The sequence below is a fragment of the Arabidopsis lyrata genome, assembly GCF_000004255.2.
Source record: "Arabidopsis lyrata subsp. lyrata unplaced genomic scaffold ARALYscaffold_1, whole genome shotgun sequence".
Classification (NCBI taxonomy): domain Eukaryota; kingdom Viridiplantae; phylum Streptophyta; class Magnoliopsida; order Brassicales; family Brassicaceae; genus Arabidopsis; species Arabidopsis lyrata.
Window position 1 is genome coordinate 7,287,789 of NW_003302555.1, and position 20,124 is coordinate 7,307,912.

At 33.0% G+C, this 20,124-nt stretch overlaps 3 protein-coding genes across 4 annotated transcripts; 2 read left to right on the top strand and 1 right to left on the bottom strand.

The window, feature by feature from the left end:
• Window positions 1–6,346: 6,346 nt before the first annotated feature.
• On the bottom strand, window positions 6,347–7,834 carry LOC9329012 (probable nucleoside diphosphate kinase 5). 2 transcript variants are annotated; one of them, XM_021010710.1, is made up of 5 exons: window positions 7,594–7,834; window positions 7,195–7,419; window positions 6,990–7,097; window positions 6,683–6,792; window positions 6,347–6,577 (listed from the first exon to the last, which is right to left on the bottom strand). In XM_021010710.1, exons 1-5 carry the CDS (start codon window positions 7,659–7,661, stop codon window positions 6,543–6,545), a joined length of 546 nt encoding a protein of 181 aa, XP_020866369.1. In that variant the 5' UTR covers window positions 7,662–7,834; the 3' UTR covers window positions 6,347–6,542. The 2 variants fall into 2 exon arrangements, with proteins under 2 accessions (XP_020866369.1, XP_020866370.1); XM_021010711.1 differs by having other exon boundaries at window positions 7,195–7,411; window positions 7,594–7,832.
• A 5,499-nt stretch (window positions 7,835–13,333) lies between these two features.
• Window positions 13,334–17,496, top strand: LOC9329013 (lipoxygenase 3, chloroplastic). Its single transcript, XM_002890178.2, has 8 exons — window positions 13,334–13,909; window positions 14,030–14,310; window positions 14,502–14,739; window positions 14,863–15,192; window positions 15,597–15,790; window positions 15,893–16,194; window positions 16,275–16,541; window positions 16,651–17,496. The coding sequence occupies exons 1-8, from the start codon at window positions 13,519–13,521 to the stop codon at window positions 17,405–17,407; spliced, it is 2,760 nt and encodes a 919-aa protein (XP_002890224.1). The 5' UTR covers window positions 13,334–13,518; the 3' UTR covers window positions 17,408–17,496.
• Window positions 17,497–18,242: 746 nt separating this feature from the next.
• On the top strand, window positions 18,243–20,123 carry LOC9326287 (lipase 1). Its single transcript, XM_021011866.1, has 4 exons — window positions 18,243–19,138; window positions 19,261–19,353; window positions 19,665–19,732; window positions 19,921–20,123. Exons 1-4 carry the CDS (start codon window positions 18,410–18,412, stop codon window positions 20,030–20,032), a joined length of 1,002 nt encoding a protein of 333 aa, XP_020867525.1. The 5' UTR covers window positions 18,243–18,409; the 3' UTR covers window positions 20,033–20,123.
• Window position 20,124: the final 1 nt, after the last annotated feature.

A 20,124-nucleotide genomic window follows, 5' to 3' on the forward strand; every position in this document is an offset into this window, starting at 1 on the left:
GAGTAGGTGGTCGTTTATATATAATATGAGAGGTCCTATGGGGGACACAGGTCGTTTACCCATTAAATTATATTCCCTATGTTCCTAAAAGATTGATTTTCTAGAGATTTCACATATTTTAAGAAATAATCATTGTTTAATTATTTATTTTTATTAAACGTTTTTAATAAACAATGAATCAATAGTATTCTAAAACAGTTAATCATTACGTCTTGAAATCTACGATTTATTAATATTAATTAATTAAAAATAAGGTAAAAATTTAGAAAATCAATCTTTGTGAAACAAACCCAAAATATTGTACATCAAACTTTTAGGAACAGAAGGATTACATTTTTACGTAGTGAAAAAAAGAGTTGAGAAGTAAGTTGTAGACACTAGACACTAGACAGAAGACAGTTGACAGATGGAAAGTGAAATACTCCATCTGTTTCATATTATAGGATATTTTAGACATTTTATTTTGTTTCACAATATAGGATGTTTAGGAAAAACAATTCAAGTTTCTATGCAAAAAATTAAATTTGTATAATGACTATTTAGATTCTGCAGTAAAACATATCATTGGTCAAATTATCTTTAACTATTTATTAAATTATATTTTAATGTAAAATATTTAAAAACTAAAAGCATTAATTAGTTTCTTAGACTTTGTGTTTTAAGAAAAACATCCTATATTTTGAAACAGATAGAGTATTATAAAAACTAAACCACTTAACGCTTTTTCGCTAATGAAGGAAACGTGGTGGGCCCCCAGCCATATCACTCCAAATCACGCACTGTATCCAATAACGTCATATAGGTAATGGTAAAATTTGTACACGTGTCTGAGAACATAGGCTATTTTGGCAATAATCTGTCGGTCCAACCCTTTACCCAAAGAGGTCGGGTTGACTTTCAAAGGCCATTACCATATTTTTAGATGAGAGAGTAGAAAATTTATAATAATTTTTAAAATTAGTGTCTATATATACTAGTATTTGATAATACTGCAATATCCATAGTAAAAATTCATCCCATTCCCACCTATATGGAACAGTCAAAAGTCTTTCAACTTGCTTAACAGATATGTAAGTAAAAAAAATGATAATCAAACTCCAATAGAATTGCATGTTACCGAATGAAGTAACATCATTGGATATAGCAAACAATTTCTTGGTCTCCATGAAACTTTTGTATTTTACTCCTACTTGCTCTCCCACCTTCGTTTTTTTTTTTTTCCTGACTAGTATGTTAAACCATTTGATAATTACTTACAAGTATCTTTAACACAATCGAGACTACCTAAATAATGTAAAGTTAAACATTAATCCGAATGTTTGTAGCGACAAAACACTGACGCACACACACAATTGATTTGAAATTTTACTTATTTAAGAGTAAGTGGGGACATTGGGACATGAATTAAGATTAGGGACCACCTTAAACAGTGATTAATATGTGGTTCATACAATTAAGACGTTGCATAAACTCTTGTAAATTGTCACTTAACCCAGAATCTAGGGAGTTCTTAAGTTGTCTTTGTGATTTTCAAACAGTACACGTGTTAAGCATCTAAATTCATTTATTTTACTCTTATGTATTTCTCTTAGGTGGCTGGAAGTATATATAAAATGAAATTTATCTTGTTGTTAATAGATGCTCAATCGTCAGGCAATTCGTCAGAATTGACATATATCATAATTAGTTAAGTACCAACAAGCAACTAAGAATAAATTAAGATCCTTCGAATTTAATAGATACCAAGCTGTTAAATCGACTGTGTAAAAGAAAAGAAAAAAAAACTAACCGAACCAGTTTATAGTATTACTGTAAAACATACTATATAAATTAGTAATATCAGAAACTGTGGTATTTTATTAATTTATAGAACTATTAGTTTATTAATAAATATATTAATTTTAAAAAATAATTTTTAGTCATTGTTATAAGAAAAAATTTTACTTTAAAATTTAAGAAGAATACGAATTTGGACAATCTAAATTATATAATAACATTATTGTGATATTATCATTTTGCAATCTCTGTTTGGACAAGTAGATTTAGGAAACAACAATAATAAACTGCATTCGATACTACAACATTTGTTTTGGTGATGCAATTTTTAAAAAATTATATGAATTTACTTGTGAAGATGACATTTATCATTTGAGGTAATGATTAGTGATCTCAATTGACGTAAGAAAATAGATATTAGTTGTCTCTTATTGCATTTTGCCCAAAAAAAATTAAAAAAGTTTTTCTCTTATTACACCATCCAAATGAAAATGATATATGTTCAGAGTGTAGAAGAAATTGAAATCATTGACTACAAAGGTAGATCCTATACTATTATTTGGGGAGTACACTTTATAAGATACCTTTAACTAACCTTTCATTTTGTAAGAATTTACTTAAGAATGCCATTACAAAAATCTTCTTTTAGAACAAATTTCATTCAATTTATTAAGGATAAACAAGTAAAATACTAATTTATGTCATTTAATTAATTTAATTAAATTATAAAACGAAAATCTGTTATTATATATTTTTTTAAATGACCAATCAAAATGAACATATAAGATTTGATATCTAACTTACCATATTAATTTGTTATTAATCATTAAACTTCACCTCTCATCTTTATATGATTATATTAATATGAAACAAATAAATCATCATATCATCTACATAATAAAAAAAAAAGTAAATTTTTTTTTGCATATGCCAAGATTTGAATTTTTAAAAACGCATATAAATTGTTCAATCTATAAAAGAAACAATTAAACGGGTCAAAAATTCAGACTTGAGTAAAATATTTATTTACACAAAAATAAAGTCAACAAAAATTCCGACTGATCAACGGGTCAGAATTTGAATATTTATATTCGATTTCATACATTTATTTTTTTGAAATGTATAATTTTATATACTACAATAAAAAATTTAAATATTTTAATTTGCAACATTTAAAATAAGTTTTACTTGATATTTTTAGAGAATATCATCAATACTTAATAGTTCAAAAAGTTAAAAATTATAAATACTCTAATTTGATTATTTTTAAAAATATTTATAATAGGTAGCGGGTTAAATATAATATATTATATGATGAAATGAGTTTTGATCCTTATAACTATTTGAATAGTTATATTTAATTTCATATAATTTGTTTTTTGAAATTCATAATTTTATAAACTACAAAAAAAATTTAAAGATTTTAATTTGGAATATTTAAAAATAGTGTAGAACATTTAAATATGGTTTGACACCTCTAAATATTTGAAAATTTGATTCCGTAAGCAATTTTAGAATTAACGAATAATAGATTGTGCACACAATATTTTAAAATGAAATATTGAGATTCTAAAATAAAAATATAGACTCCACGCACGGGTTGATTTTGGTATTATTATATACTAAATATATGTTTATAACATATTCGATTATGCGAATACTTGGTAAATTCCGTAATTATAAATCTCAAACAAATTCTGTAATTAGATTAGCACAAACAAATCTCTATTTCAACAACGAAACAATTATGAATTGAAAAAGAATTTTCTAAATTAATTCAAAATAATACCTAATTAGTTTAATTAATTTAAAATAATCTATGTTTTATATGCGATTCATTTATGATATTTTAATTTTTGATCTAACTGAAATATATGCAATCCTATTTTGTGGTTGTTAACATAAATTAACTCATTGTTCAAAAATTATTACTTTTTTAAAAATAAAATTATTTTCCGTTTTCATATCTTAAAAAAAAAATTATCCATAACTGAGTATTATATAAAAAATTCTATATTTATTCTAATATTGTATATAGGGACTGACAAAAAAAATAATATTTTTTCACTTACTATTATAATATATTAAAACTTAGTTCTAATATATATATTATATAAATTTTGTAATAAATAAAATTCAACATGTACTAAAGTACGGGTGATGATCTAGTTATGAATTAAAAGACAATGATATAGTACATTGGAGATCAACAAGATTGATAAAAGTAATTATAGTGTCTAAAAATATTTACAAATCTAAGCATTTTGAAAACATAATACCATAAAATGTACAATGCGATAAAAATAAGGAAATTCCAAATGAGAGAAGAAAACAACAATTAAACCATATAATTATCTTATTTATATTTCTGAAAAAATTATAGAATTATTAATTTATGATCTTTTTGATAATTTGTATATGAGTTTTCTATATTATTATCTTTTTGAATGGTGTTAATTATTACATTGGCCTACATCGACACTGAATAAATTTATGAATTTATAATATTTATCAATTTATCGAATATTTTTTATAGAGGTTTTACAATATTCACTTAGAGCATTTATTACTAGGGAAGTCTAATCTGGTTTGCAATGTGGTTTAGATGTAGATTATACATATTTAGTATTTGTTGGTTTGTATTGAATGTAGGGAGACTCACAAAAATACCCCTTTTTCAATATCCCTTTTCAAAAATGCCCCCTATGGATGTCCATTTTTAAAAATACCCCTTTTATGTACAAAATGACTAAATTACCCTTCTTTAATAAAAGATATCATAAATATATAAGGAAATATAACAAAATTAGGTCCACAAAATACAAAATATTTTTTGGCGGGAAAAGTGATCCCCCAATTTTTCCCCGCCAAAACACTGTAAAAATTTGTAAAACCTTTAAAATACCTTGTAAAATTTTCCCGTAAAATTTTTTCCCGCCAAAAAATTTTCCCGCCAAAAAATTTTTTTTGCAGGAAAAGTGATTCCGCAATTTTTTTGCCGTTAAATTTTTGGCGGGAAAAATTTTCCCGCCAAAAATTTACAAGGTATTTTAAAGGTTTTTTACAAGGTATTTATAAGGTTTTACAATGTATTTTAAAAGGTTTTACAACGTATTTACAAGGTATTTATAAGATATTATAAGATTTTACAAGCTATTTTATAAGGTTTTTACAAGTTATAAGGTTTTACAAGTTTTTTATAAGGTTTTACAAGTTATAAATACCTTATAAAACCTTTAAAGTACCTTGTAAAACCTTTTAAAATATATTGTAAAACCTTACAAAACACTTGTAAATACCTTGTAAAAAACATTTAAAATACCTTGTAAATTTTTCCCGCCAAAAATTTTCCCGCCAAAAAAATTTCGCAAAAAAAATTGCGGAATCACTTTTCCCGTAAAAAAATTTTTTTGGCGGGAAAATTTTTTGGCGGGAAAAATTTTTACGGGAAAATTTTACAAGGTTTTTTAAAGGTTTTTACAAGTGTTTTGGCGGGAAAATTGCGGGATCACTTTTCCCGCCAAAAAATATTTTGTATTTTGTGGACCTAATTTTGTTTCAAATAAGGGTAAAATAGTCATTAAAAATTAAAAGAGGGCAAACTTAAAAATAGACTCTCAAAGGGGGCATTTTTGAAAAGGGGTATTGAAAAAGGGGCATTTTTAACAATTTCTCTTGAATGTATATGTCATGTATAGTGTCTAGATTCATTTGATCATTGTACATTGGTACAGTCGTACAGATATAAACCGGTCTAAGATTTTCTGTTTCTGGTTAAGGGTTCCGGTTTACCCAAGGTCGAGTCTGTATCATCATGTACATTTCTCATTATTAGTGAGAGTAAGTTAAAACCCTACAGTTTGGTTTTGAGTTGATTTTCTAATTACACTATTTCAGTTACACGCATATCAGCTAACTGGATTGGACACTGAATTTTCCAATGATGAATACGGAACCGGTAATGTATTGGCCATTTCCTATACTCGTCACTCCGGTCGTCAATTACATCAAAAAGAGTTTAGTTTATTATTAAAGAGCGCGGGAAAGAGAGAAAAGAACTTCGAGATCACAAATTCACTAGAAACGAAGAAATATGGCAGAAGAAGAAGAAGAAGATAATAATGGAAAATCACGTGAGGATTGTTGGTGTCGAGACGAGGCCTTTTTGTGTTTTCAGACGTTTCCGTCACTTACTAAGATTTCTATTTCCGGAAAATATTTACTATTTAGGGAAAGTCTCTCTCTTTCTTTTGCTTCCCTTCTACGTTTTTTCTTTTCTCTTCAATATTTTTTTTATTATATACAACATTTATCAGAATGAGTATGACCAATATTGAATCATAAACTAGTAGTAGTCTACTAGGCCTTTTCACATATTCCCCACTTACTTGGGCTAGGCCTGAGTTAGGCAAAACAAAAAAGTGAGGAAAAACAAATATCTATGCATAAAGCTTTGGCTCTCTATCTTTTTTTTTTTTTTGTCAAACACTTTGGCTTTCTATCTATGTATATATTCTGATGTGTCAATGATTGAAATTTGTGTGATATGATAGCCCTCTGTCCAAAAATGTTTCGACAAAACTATGGATTAGATTCCTTTCCCTACTCTTTAACAATTGCTAGTAGAAAAACTCAAAAAGGTCGATCTAAATCACTACCAACTGTTATATGAAGCAATGTCCCTGATTAATTGATTATATATAAGATAAACCAACAGTTACAAGATTACAACACACCATGGATAAACGACCTGTATTGGTGTTTTCTTATAGTTCGTCATGGTGTTGTGAAGCAATGTCACCTGGCATTACAATGGGGTTCGGTTGGTCAGTGATTCAAACAGATAATACATGAATCGAGGAAAGACGCAGGAGTTGAAGAAAGGATAGGGGTGAAGAAACTAAACCTGAAACAACATCCTTGAAGAAAAACTTTATCTCTCTTTCAGCTGATGATGTTGAATCCGAGCCGTGCACGCAGTTCTTTTGTGAGTTCTTACCACATAATGCTCTGATGCTGCAAGAACAAGACAAGGTCATATAGTAGATAGGATCAAAGAGCAACCTAATGATTCATAACAAGTCAGAGAACGATTTCAAATGATACAGCTTACGACTATATCCATCTTAGCCTCACATTTGAGTTTGCAAAGTCAAGAAATACAAGAGAATCAAGTAAACCATAAAAGAAAGTGTTTTGGGAAAATATCAAACCTGTGAGGGTGAGATATCTTAGCCCTTTGCGCATCTGTTGGCCCGATTAAACCACGCCAATCAGAAACCGCGTTTTGCTTCTCTAATACCATCACAAACACCGGACCACTAGTTTAAAAGATACAGTTCACACACATTAGCAAACGCAGACATAGCAGAGATTGCGCAAAGGTTATATGGTAAGCACTAAACAGAACTTACCAACCTTGTCATGTATGTAACAAGATCAGGAAAAAAGCTCCTTGATGAGTGCTCGTCGTAAAACGCAGAAGCTGTGTCCTTGTCCAGCTGAGTAAGCATCTCCTTGACGATGTTGAAACTAGCTTCAACGACAATTCTTTTAATTTCGTCAGTGTAGTTACCAGAGACTCCATCTGGCTTTATCATAGCCAATGTTCTCTCTTCACTACTTGCCCCATTACCTAAACACCTAACATTTTTAGCACATCAACATGGGTTACCGAAAAATTCAAACTAACCCTAATCGCTAAGCAACTACGAGATCATCTGGGAAGTAGTAATTTAGATTCAGATCCATTTCAATTGATAAGTACGATTATTCATACGAAGGAAACCAACAGAAACCCTAGGTTTTCTCGCTCACCTGACCGGCGACAAGGAGACAGAGACGAGAAGGAGGAGGAACATTGGTTGATATGTGAATCCTGACATTGACTTGATCGGAGACCAAAACTTCGGTGACTATCAGACGAATTAGGACGATGTAACTCCGAGATTATGAAAGCCGGAGGAAAATTGTGGTCGGAGAAGCTCTAATGTCGAGTTTGCTCCTCCAGCCGGGAAAAAAACTTAAAACGCGCGTTTAGTATTTTCACTTAAAACGCGCGTTTAGTATTTTCACTTAAAACGCGCGTTTAGTATTTTCACTTAAAACGCGCGTATAACGTCGACTTTGTTCGGTTGTTCCTCATCGATTCTTCCCGAATCTTATTCAATCAAGCCAACTACGTTTGGGCCTATCAATATTTTTTTTAATTTAGGCCCATTAACATTTTTCTAAAAATCAAACTACTTTTTATCATTCATATCATTATGAACAAACCATATACACAAGTGTAGATTTTGTTTTGTTTTTTTTGGTTCACATCAGAAGTGTAGTTAATAAAAGTTAAGAATCTAGATTTCAAAAACTCGATTGCCGCTGAAGGAACAAATCGAAATGGTTGTGATTATCACGACAATGATTCCAGTTACAAGAATCCATTCAATGTATTTCCAATAAACAAAGTATTTTTGATTTTATACATCGTTGGATATGTTTTCATCTAACAATTTCTTTGAAACCCTTGCAAACAACCTCTTTTATAGACTTGGCATAACTCTCTTCTTTTTGTCTGGTGGAAATGGAAGCTTTTCCGGTAAACGGGAAAAGTTCCTAAAGTTGGTTTCCAATTGTATTAACATTTTCAATCTCTATCACTATTATCCACAAACTATTCAAAACCCACTTCAATGATTCCAAGAAGAAATATTATGACCTAAGTGGAAGAATGGCTTCTTGTTCCAAAAAGTAATGTACTTTAATTCGTTTCTTCTTTTGCACCAAGGATTAGATCCTTTTGCACCAAGCAAGAATCTACCAACATATTCACCTCTAGATCTTGATTTCTAGTGTCTATCATTTCAGTTATCTAGATCAACTTCAACTTAGAAGAAATATTCACATTTGATTGTTCAACTTCAACTTAGAAGAAATATTCGCATTCAACTTCAATTTCAACTGCAAAATTATTAGAGTTATATGAAATATTTTTGAAAAAATCAAATTAAGTTTATAATCAATCTAATGATAATTTCTTTTGCTTATACAACTCTATCAATATACTATAATTGATATAAAATAAGCAAAATATAAGCAAAACATAAGCAAAACATAAGAAAAAGTGAAGAAAATAATTAAATAAAAACAAAAAAGTGACGCCAAGTATATCGATTGATACAATTACCAACTACAACAAAGAATATAACAATACAAATATAAAGCATTCAAACTCGTATAGTTGTTGTTGTTAAACAAAAACTATGATATATATTACTTGAGAGCTTTTTTCTTCCTTCCGTATATACATTAATCTTAGTTACTTTTGATGATTTACATTATCTTAGTTGTGTATGTATAAGTTTATAAAATCATTAGACTATATATATACGGCGGTTAGTTTTCTCACTATGGGTTGTGAAGTCTGTCATGGTTATGTCATTGGCGTCATGATTTTACATGCGTATCTATAGTGAGAAGGTATCAGGTTCTCTATTTTACATATATGTGGTTGAAACTCTCATGGGTCTTCCATTGATTAAATATAGAAGATATTTGCCTATCGACAAGTGAAGCTTTAAGAGACCTACTTAAGCTTTAATCCAAAAGATTTATCATCATGGCATATGAAGCAAATGATGATTGAGAAAGAGGAAGGCATAACACTTAAAATAAAAACCAAAGATGAAGCAAAAAGAGAGGCTGAAGTCAAAATGTGGAAAACCATCATCTTAGTAAGTCTCACATTTGTCTTTATCATGTTTTTGTGTTTGAAAACTCATGGTTCACAGAAAAATTCAGGTTCATTGATTTGGAAGATCTCAATCGATTTCTTCTAGAGGATGAAGTTTTGAAAACATTGAACATATTCCAAACCACATATGAGGATGATGTAAACGTCCAAATCAGCTTGGTATTTCTACAAAAAAAAAAAAGGATTGTAAAGCTTCATTATATAGTTCAACTTTAACTTAGGCACAACCTTCAATATAATCATGATATTATATTTTTCAGGTGCACTCTTTCAAAAGAAACTTGTCCCTTTTCTTGTCGCTTAGAGACACAACGTGAGATAATTGGGACCATCTTTAACATAGTGTTTGGGTGTCTAATAGTAACACTTACGATCCCACTACTGGAATTAAGCGGAGTAACATATTTGGCGTTTATAGTCACACACTCCATATTAACATTTTTGTTTATGTATATTTGGAAGGATCATTATTCCATAATGCAATTACTATATATCAGGCATCCTTTTGATGTCAACGACGAAATTGAAATCGAAGAAAATCAGGGTAAACAGTAGGGTCGACGCTGAACAAAGCTAAGTGAAACAATGGTTCTGGATCCTCAAAATTTTGTGAAAGCTATAACATAAATTTTTTGCCAGTAGACTCTTAAATTATTTAATTTTATAATAAAAGGCTCCCAATTTTTTAAATATATAGAAATAACCTTTCATTTGATTTTTTAAATTTTGGCCCTCGAAATTTCAATGCCGGCTGTAAACATAAACATATAGTTTTCTAACTTTGTTATTTATATACTTAACTTGAAATTGGTTTTGTGGTGTTGCCACTAGATAGTTGTGGAGGAATTAAACGTGATATCCACCGATTGGCAATGCCGGATAAGCTGGTGACTAACAAATTTTGAATACGTCTTTCTCTAGATCTAATTGGGCTCAATTATGATCTCTCATGGGCTTTTTGTTAACAAGTCGACTCTCTCTTTGCCAACTGATAGTTAGTAACTCCAATACTTTTCTTCTTTTTCTGGGCTTTCCGTTTAATTAAACGCTTATGGTTAGTTAAACTAATCTACTCCAACTGTTATACTGTCTTTTACCCCTGTTTCCATTTCTTTAATTTACTGTCTTCCAGAAAACTTCTTCAACTATACTGTAATAAAGAATACGTATTGAAAATTACTCCAATCAAAGACGAATGTTGATTATGTAGTAGAGTAACAAGTGTAATTAGATGAAGCTATACTAAACGTATAAACAAAACTAATTATGAATAGTACTAAAAAATGGACGGTGGAAGAGAGAGGACATGACCGTTAGAGTGGAAGGATTCATGAGCCGGAATTCACAAGAAAGTCTTATTCGTGTTGCATTCAACTTAAAGATCTATCCAAAATCTCCTAATTTGTTTTATTTTATTTTTATAGTATTAACCAATATATTGATATTGACCTGTATTATAATTTACTTGGCTTCGTTGACAAAAATGAAAAATCTTGACTTCTTGAAATTCTTGTTCTGATACCAAAATCACATGGATGTTGTAGCTGGACGGTGCAAATACTCGGTATACTAACATTTAAATGGATGGTAAAACAGTTTGGTATTATAATGCATAGCTTACGAATTATACTCTGGGATTTTATTAGCGTTTAAGCATATATAGTTTTTTTTTTTTTTTTTTTTGTCATCTTTAAGCATATATAGTTATATACGTAGATATAAACATTTCTTATACTAGGAAATTGGGCAAATAATTGATTTTGAGGATTATTTTTGTTCACATCGCCTTCAAAATCATTGCCAATATATAAGTTGAGATTTGAGAATGAAACCGATATTATGTTCTGAAAATATATCTTTTGAAATTTATAGAAACCAAGAATGGGTCTTCGATGGTTTTTTTTTGTATTCATATATTTCGGGCTGAAACTAGTCTAACTTCTAAAGCATAAATTTTGCAATTTTTTTTTTTTTTTTTATTGTATTGTTGCAATTTAAAATATTCATTTGACCAACAACCATGAATCCATTCTTTAAATCAAAGTAGAAGAATTGGAATTTTGATCCTCGAATTATATGAATCATCATTCAACCACCAATTTAGTCGATGATTTTCTGGTTTGCATTTTTACATTTCCTCATTTAGTAAGGTCTTGATTTTTTAAGCCGCAATCTTCAGGGACGGTGCAAGTTAGAAAGGAAGCTATATATGGTCATCATAAAAAATTCTCAACATAAAAGAACAACGCTTTTTATTCTCTGCCCATCAAAATAGACCTGAACCGTCCATAGATATGTTTTCTCATCGTTCCCACTATATCATTATGATTTATGCATGTTACACGTCGTTTCTCCTAAATTTACATTTTTCATTTTGGTATTTAAAAAGTAAACACATTTTTTGGTAATATGATAAGTGATAAGTGATAACACACTTGTTTCAGAAATCGTTATACCAACAAATAAATAGTATTTATAGCTAAAGAAACTGCAAGTGACATAATCAAAAATCAAATCTAAAAAATTGGATAATTTTAGGAAAAAGCATTCTCGTGTCTATTACATATTTTAAAACTCAAGGTAATAACATAATAAACAAAGAAATTCAAATATTTATGTACAGTTACCTGAAAACAAGTGTTACTTCTAAGAAATACTACCGTACGTGTTCCAGCGAATGTGTTATTTATGATGTTACATTCGATGGTCAGAATCTCTCGGTAATCAATTAGTAATAGCATTTTCATAAATAATAAAGGCTTTATTTGTATACCATAGTACTATTTTAAGCATCAAGTACATTTATGTCACATCTATTTCCAGTTAGTTTAATTTTATTATTTTCGTCTGTAAAACTATTCATAACTTACCAAAACCCATTTTATTTTATTTTTTTTCTCAAAACAACTACCAACCGATCTTCAAAGGTCTTTCTGTCGAATTATTTATTTACCTCTCGTGGCTTTTGATACTTAACAATTTTTTTCAAAAAGGCGATGGTCAACATTCTCTGGTGAACCCCAATTACGCAAAATCTTAATTCGGGCAAACTAGAGGGTAAAATGGTCATTTAAAAAGTCCAACTGGAGTTTCTCCTTTGCTTCCTGGCCCTTATACGACGCGTCGTGTCAGACTCGTAACTCCGTTTGACTCAATTACCCCACATTTTTCATTCCATCATTTCTAAACACACATTGCTTTTTCATTGTTTCATTGTTTTCTTTCTTTTTGGCTAGTTAACATAGCCAACTATGTTCATTATGCAAATGCAACTCACGAGACTTAATACAAAGATATGAATTAATATAACTCTGGTTGACGAAGTAAATTCCCCATTGACAAAAAAAAAAAGAGAGACGTAAAATCACTCCCGTTATATTGGTAATTTTGATTTAACATGCACACAAATATAAAACTCTTTTATATATACCTTTAATCTCCAACTATCATTAATTCTAAAGGCATACCCTTTTAAGACTTTATTTTATCCAACCATCGTTTTAAATCCTAATTAACGTGGGTTGGATTGGACAAGTAATAATACTACTATACGCCACGTAGATACAACGTATCCTTCTCTTCACGTATAAAATAGTGTATTATTTCCATAACATACGTCTTTTCTAAAATTTAAAAGTAAGACATTTATCATGAAAATGTATCATAATCAGAATAAGAGTAATCAGTTTGAAAACTAGCTAGTTGACTAAACGAGAAAGAAATTACTTTACTTGAAACATGTGTTGAGAATTCACATTATATAAAAGGAAAAAAATAAGGGTAACATGACTTTTGCGTAGACAATCCATAGTCCAATCAACAAAAACGTGTGGACGGCAAGAGTTCCTTGTAGCTCTCTCTATTTATATCTCTCACTCGCCGATTATTACTAGTAAAACCAGAACGTTCATCTACCAACAAATTCTCAACTCCTTAATTCTTCACTAAACAGTATACCACAAAACCTCAACACTAAAAATTATTAGATTATCGTGATGGCCTTAGCTAAAGAGTTAATGGGTTATCCTCTCATCACAGAAAGGTCATCACTTGTTTCGTCGGCGTCGCATTTCAAGAAGAGGACACAGACAACGCAATTCTCGATCAACCCTTTTGACCGCAGACCAAGAAAAACCAAATCCGGCGTCGTTGCGGCCATCAGCGAAGATTTGGTCAAAACGCTGCGTTTTTCCACAACCACCGGAGACAGAAAGAGCGAGGAGGAGGAGAAAGCGGCGGTGAAATTCAAGGTGAGAGCTGTGGTTACTGTGAGGAACAAGAACAAGGAGGATTTGAAACAGACTCTTGTTAACCATTTGGATGCTTTTGCTGATAAAATTGGTCGAAACATCGTCTTAGAGCTTATTAGCACCCAACTTGATCCAAGTAAGTCCTTATGAAAAAACAGAGCATTCAGATATTTCTCTCTGTGCACTCATAAAATCGTGTAATCGAAAATGGGTTTGCAAATACTAAGAAAAAATTAAACCTTTGTGATTCAAACAGAAACGAAGTTGCCGAAGAAGAGTAATGCAGCAGTTTTAAAGGATTGGTCAAAGAAATCGAAAACGAAGGCGGAGAGAGTTCACTACACGGCGGAGTTCACGGTGGACGCAGCATTTGGCTCGCCGGGAGCCATCACTGTTATGAATAAACACCAGAAAGAGTTTTTCTTGGAGAGCATAACCATCGAAGGCTTCGCACTTGGTCCTGTTCACTTTCCATGCAATTCTTGGGTTCAGTCCCAAAAAGATCACCCTGAAAAACGAATCTTCTTCACTAATCAGGTAACTGATCAATTCTGGTTTCCAAAATCTTTTAAACACGTCATTTTCGATCCCTCACATATCTTAGTCAGTTTCAAAACCTTCTTTAATATTTATGTCATGGTGGGTCCATTAATAATACCCAACTCCCAACTATTATTATGAAAGGTGAATAAGAAAATAACGTCATGTAAATTGAATATTATTCTCAGCCGTATTTGCCGAATGAGACACCAGGCGGATTAAGAGTATTGAGGGACAAAGAGTTGAAGAATCTACGAGGAGATGGGACTGGAGTAAGAAAATTATCAGACAGAATTTACGACTTTGATGTTTACAACGACCTTGGAAATCCCGACAAGTCTTCTGAACTCTCTCGCCCCAAACTTGGCGGCCAAGAGATTCCTTACCCTAGACGTTGTCGTACTGGTCGCCAAACAACAGTTTCTGGTATATTTTATAGCTCAATTAATATCGCTATATATAAACTTTAACAAAAACATCACTTATAGTAAGAACATATATAACCTTAATGAATGATCTCTAATATTGATTTGCATGCATTGTTGATAGATAAAGAAGCGGAGAGCCGAGTGGAGAAGCCATTACCGATGTACGTGCCACGCGACGAGCAATTCGAAGAGTCTAAACAAGACACTTTCGCTGCAGGGAGGCTAAAAGCGGTCTTGCACCACCTAATTCCGTCGCTCAAAGCCAGTATTGTAGCTGAGGACTTTGCAGACTTCGGCGAGATCGATAGTCTCTATAAAGAAGGCTTGTTACTCAAGTTAGGGTTTCAAGATGACATCTTTAAGAAGTTCCCTTTGCCCAAGGTCGTCGTTGACACCCTCCAAGAATCTACTAAAGGACTCCTCAAATACGACACCCCAAAAATATTATCGAGTAAGCACCCTAAATTTAGAACATCAATTTTAAAAAAAAAAATTTGAATAATTTCAAACTCAAGCCATTAAATATCCCAACACCACTAAGCAAACATCCCCTAGTTGAATAATTTCCAAGAGTTTTACAGTATTATTATTTTTTTTTTTGGTAATTGGGATCCCTTATTAAAATGTTCACCCCACCAAGAAAAAGAAAAAGAAAATCCTTTTAGCTCCCAAAAGCAGACAAAACGCATGACTAGAGTGTATAAACAGCAACATATGTTCCACGTGCTTCTCTTAACTCGTTTTGCGGATAACAAAAGCGCGTTTGCTTTTATTTAACTCTTTCATGCATAGCCGTAATTTGCTTATTACTACAATGTTAATTAATCAATTGATTTCTGAAAATAAATAATGCAGAGGACAAAAATGCATGGCTAAGAGATGACGAGTTCGCTCGTCAAGCCATAGCTGGAATCAATCCAGTGAACATTGAGAGAGTCAAGACTTATCCACCGGTCAGCAATCTTGACCCCAAGATCTACGGTCCACAACATTCAGCTCTCACTCACGACCATATCATTGGTCACCTCGACGGATTCTCCGTACAACAAGTACGTTTATGTAAACAAAATCCCCCCCATGGCCCATACAATGGATAACTAAACTAATCAAAAAATGATTAAATTAAATTTTGTCTTCTCTAAACTTTTCAGGCGTTGGAAGAGAATAGATTGTATATGTTGGATTACCATGACATATTCTTACCGTTCCTAGACCGGATCAATGCGCTAGATGGACGAAAAGCTTATGCTACTCGAACAATTTTCTTCTTGACTCGTCTAGGCACACTGAAGCCTGTAGCCATTGAGCTAAGCCTCCCTCCCAATGGCCCGAAACATCGGTCCAAGCGTGTGCTTACACCTCCAGTCGATGCAACCTCCAACTGGATGTGGCAACTCGCTAAAGCACACGTTAGTTCTAACGATGCCGGTGTCCATCAACTTGTCAATCACTGGTTAGTACTCAAAATATATATTACTACGTAACAACTAGTGAATATAAAGTGATTGACATGTATTATATTTATTTGTAAAGGTTACGGACTCATGCATGCTTGGAGCCTTTTATATTAGCTGCGCATAGGCAGTTGAGCGCTATGCATCCGATATTCAAGCTACTGGATCCGCACATGAGGTACACGTTGGAAATCAATGCATTGGCGAGACAATCGTTGATCAGTGCAGATGGTGTGATCGAAGGAGGCTTCACTGCCGGCGCATACGGCATGGAAATGAGCGCCGCCGCATATAAAAGCAGCTGGCGGTTCGACATGGAAGGCCTCCCCGCCGATCTCATTCGCAGGTATTTTAGCTAAACTCTTTTTTTTTTTTTTTTTTTTAAGTTGAAGATTTTAGCCGCTAATCTGTTTTTTTAGTTGTAGAAATCTAATTTAAATTATGTTTATTTTCAGAGGAATGGCAATTCCTGATGCAACACAACCACATGGTCTAAAACTCCTAATCGAAGACTATCCGTACGCCAACGACGGTCTTTTACTCTGGTCCGCTATCCAAACCTGGGTCCGCACCTACGTGGAACGCTACTACCCAAACCCGAGCCTAATTAAAACAGACTCTGAGCTCCAAAACTGGTACTCCGAATCAATCAACGTCGGCCACGCCGACCTCCGCGACGCTGATTGGTGGCCGGAGTTATCAACCGTCGACGACCTTGTGTCCATCCTCACCACCTTAATCTGGCTTGCCTCAGCACAACACGCCGCTCTAAACTTCGGACAATACCCGTACGGCGGCTACGTCCCAAACCGACCTCCGTTGATGCGACGGTTAATCCCGGACGAGTCGGATCCAGAGTATGCGAGCTTTATCTCTGATCCAGAGAAGTATTACTTCTCGTCGATGCCAAGTCTGGCGCAGACGTCGAAGTTTATGGCGGTGGTTGATACTTTGTCGACGCATTCTCCGGATGAGGAGTATATTGGGGAGAGACAACAACCATCAATTTGGACCGGAGATGCAGAGATCGTTGAAGCGTTTTATGGGTTTGCGGCGGAGATCGGACGGATAGAGAAAGAGATTGAGAAAAGGAACGCTGATCCTGACCGTAGAAATAGGTGTGGGGCTGGTGTTTTGCCTTATGAGTTGTTGGTTCCGAGTTCTGAGCCTGGTGTTACGTGTAGAGGTGTACCTAATAGTGTATCTATATAATTACGAACGAGATTATTTGTGGGAAGTAAATGTAAAAAAGGCTATCAATAATTTTTCTTGTAATATATGTAATATAAACGCGGATAATTGCATTTATCTAGCATGAAATTTGGCATGGTTTCTTGGGTTCTGACCTAACTTGGGTCTCAAACTATCTTCTGATCACACGCATAAACCTTGATATTATAAGGTGCTATGAGATAAAAAGAGATAAGTTTGTACCTTCTTTTCACCTTGGAACTTAAGGTAAGAGACACCCAGTCACTCACTTAATTAAGAGTGAAGACAAAGGTTTCTTCTTGGAGTTTAACCTAACTTAGACATGAATCTATAATTTCATTGGTAGAAATCTAGGAACTTTGAGTTGGCAAGAGAGATCCAACAGGTAAAAACTGTAGTCTTTGTAGATTCTGATCCAACGATGCAGATTCAAGAGCCAGTGACTTAATCGAGTGTAGCTTATTAGTTGTCTTAGACCATCTTTATTGATGGTCTCTTAACACAACTCTGAAGTTAAGAGATATGTCTTATAACTAACAAAAGTCTCTTAACTAAGAGACTTTAAAAAGACTTTTGTTAGTTATAACATATCTCTTAACTTAAGAGTTGTCCTAAAAAACTATTAATAATGTTGTTCTTAGAGATTAGAGAAGACGACAAAGAGACCATATAGTTTTACATGAGTGAGGTGTGGACCAGTCGCTCTCGTGCTAGGACATTCTTTAAACAGCTGTAATAATAATAAGCTCAACTTAGATTTTCGTTAAAATGTTGATAAAAATTTATACTGGAATTTAGATGTCGAAACTCGAAACACTTTAACATGCACTTTGCCACGTTTGAACCAAAATCAAATCAATAACGCTGTAAACCGGAAATAACCGTAATATACCGGACCGGTAGAAACTTTAGTTTCAAATTTATAAGTACACACACTCTCTCTGTGTCGCCACAACAATACCTTGTCTGCAAAAAAAAGATATCCAGTTGTTTTTCTTGAAAATGGCGTCCATGAAACACGTTCATCTCTTCCGTCGTTACCTCTCAATCGTTCTCACTCTCTTTCAAAGCCTAATTTCATGTTTCTTCGATTTTCCGATACTGATCAAAATCGCAGATTCATTCTTATCTCTGTATTTCTTAGTTTTATGCGATCTCCGACCCGTAACCGTAGATCTAGACGACGGAGAAACCACTGTACATTTCTGGATCTCCGGCCATCGTAGAATCTCCCGTCCGAATCTCGTCATGCTTCACGGATACGGAGGAAACTCCAAATGGCAATTCGTTCATCAAGTCTCCGATCTCTCCAAATCGTTTAATCTCTTCATCCCCGATTTGGTCTTCTTCGGAAAATCATATTCGAAGAATCCAGATCGGAGCATTGAGATTCAGGCCAGGAGCATCGTCGGAGGATTGAAGAAGCTGGGTTGCGTCGAAGGAGGAGGAGGAGGGATCTCGGTTTATTCGATTAGCTACGGTGGATTTGTGGCGTATAAAATGGCGAAGATTTGGCCGGAGATGGTTGAGAAATTGGTGATTGTGAGCAGTGGAGTGGGATTTACGCAGCAACAGAAGACGGCGGAGTTGAAAAAACACGGCGGAGATTGTTCGAAAATTCTAGTTCCGAAAACTCCGATGGATCTACGGTTGCTGATTAAGATCTCTATGAATACCGGTTTAACGTTCGTCGATTGGGTTCCAGATTTTGTCCTCTCCCAATTCATCGCTGTAAGTTGGTTCTGTTTCTGTTTTTTTTCAGTTTATTTACGAATCTGGTCCCGTAAATTGTTTGTTCGTTAGTTATGAGACCTAAAGGTTTGAAACTTGCAAAATTGATCCTCTTGTTATAGGTAATGTATGAGAAAAATCGGCAGGAGCTTCTTGAGCTAGCTAAGAATTTGTTGGAAAGAGAAGAGGAACCAGAATTGCCTGTAATGTCACAGGTAGTATAAAATTTCGTTGATTTAATCTTGATAATTAAGATTTAACTCTATTATTCTTCGTCACTAATGATTTAACTTTAAGCATCAAGATAAATATTAATAAGTTGGCGTGATGATTGATGGGTCGCTGATAGAAAACTAATTGACAATGTTTGGATTGTTTATGGGTTAAGTAATCATATTTTGGAGAGTGGAAACACTACTCTTGTTTGTTTGCTTTCACTTTTCTATTATTTCTAGAGGATACTATGGATTAAGATGCTTTATTCGAATCTACGAATAAAAAATGACTCTGATTATTTTGAATGCAGAAAACATTAATCGTTTGGGGAGACAAGGACAAGGTCTTTCCCTTGGAGCATGCTTATCGGCTGCAAAGGTAATAAACTACATTGGTAATTTTACATGGCGGCAATAACTCCCATACCGAAGTGTGTGTTCTCATAAATTAATTCGTATCAATGTTTCTACTAGGTCAAAAGACTCAAAACATCCAACGTTGAAACGAATGTGATTATTGATCGTGAATAATATGTCGAAACTAATAATAATTCTATGCTTTTGCAGGCATTTACAGAGTTCCAGATTAGAGATAATCAAGGAAACTGGTCACGCTGTTAACATTGAAGCACCAACTACTCTTAATAATTTAATTACTTCGTTTGTTTTAAGTGTTTGATTTCTATTTTTGTATATACTTCCTACTTCTATCAAATATCTATATGCATTAGAACTAAGTATGTATATAGTTTACATCATTTAACACATCAT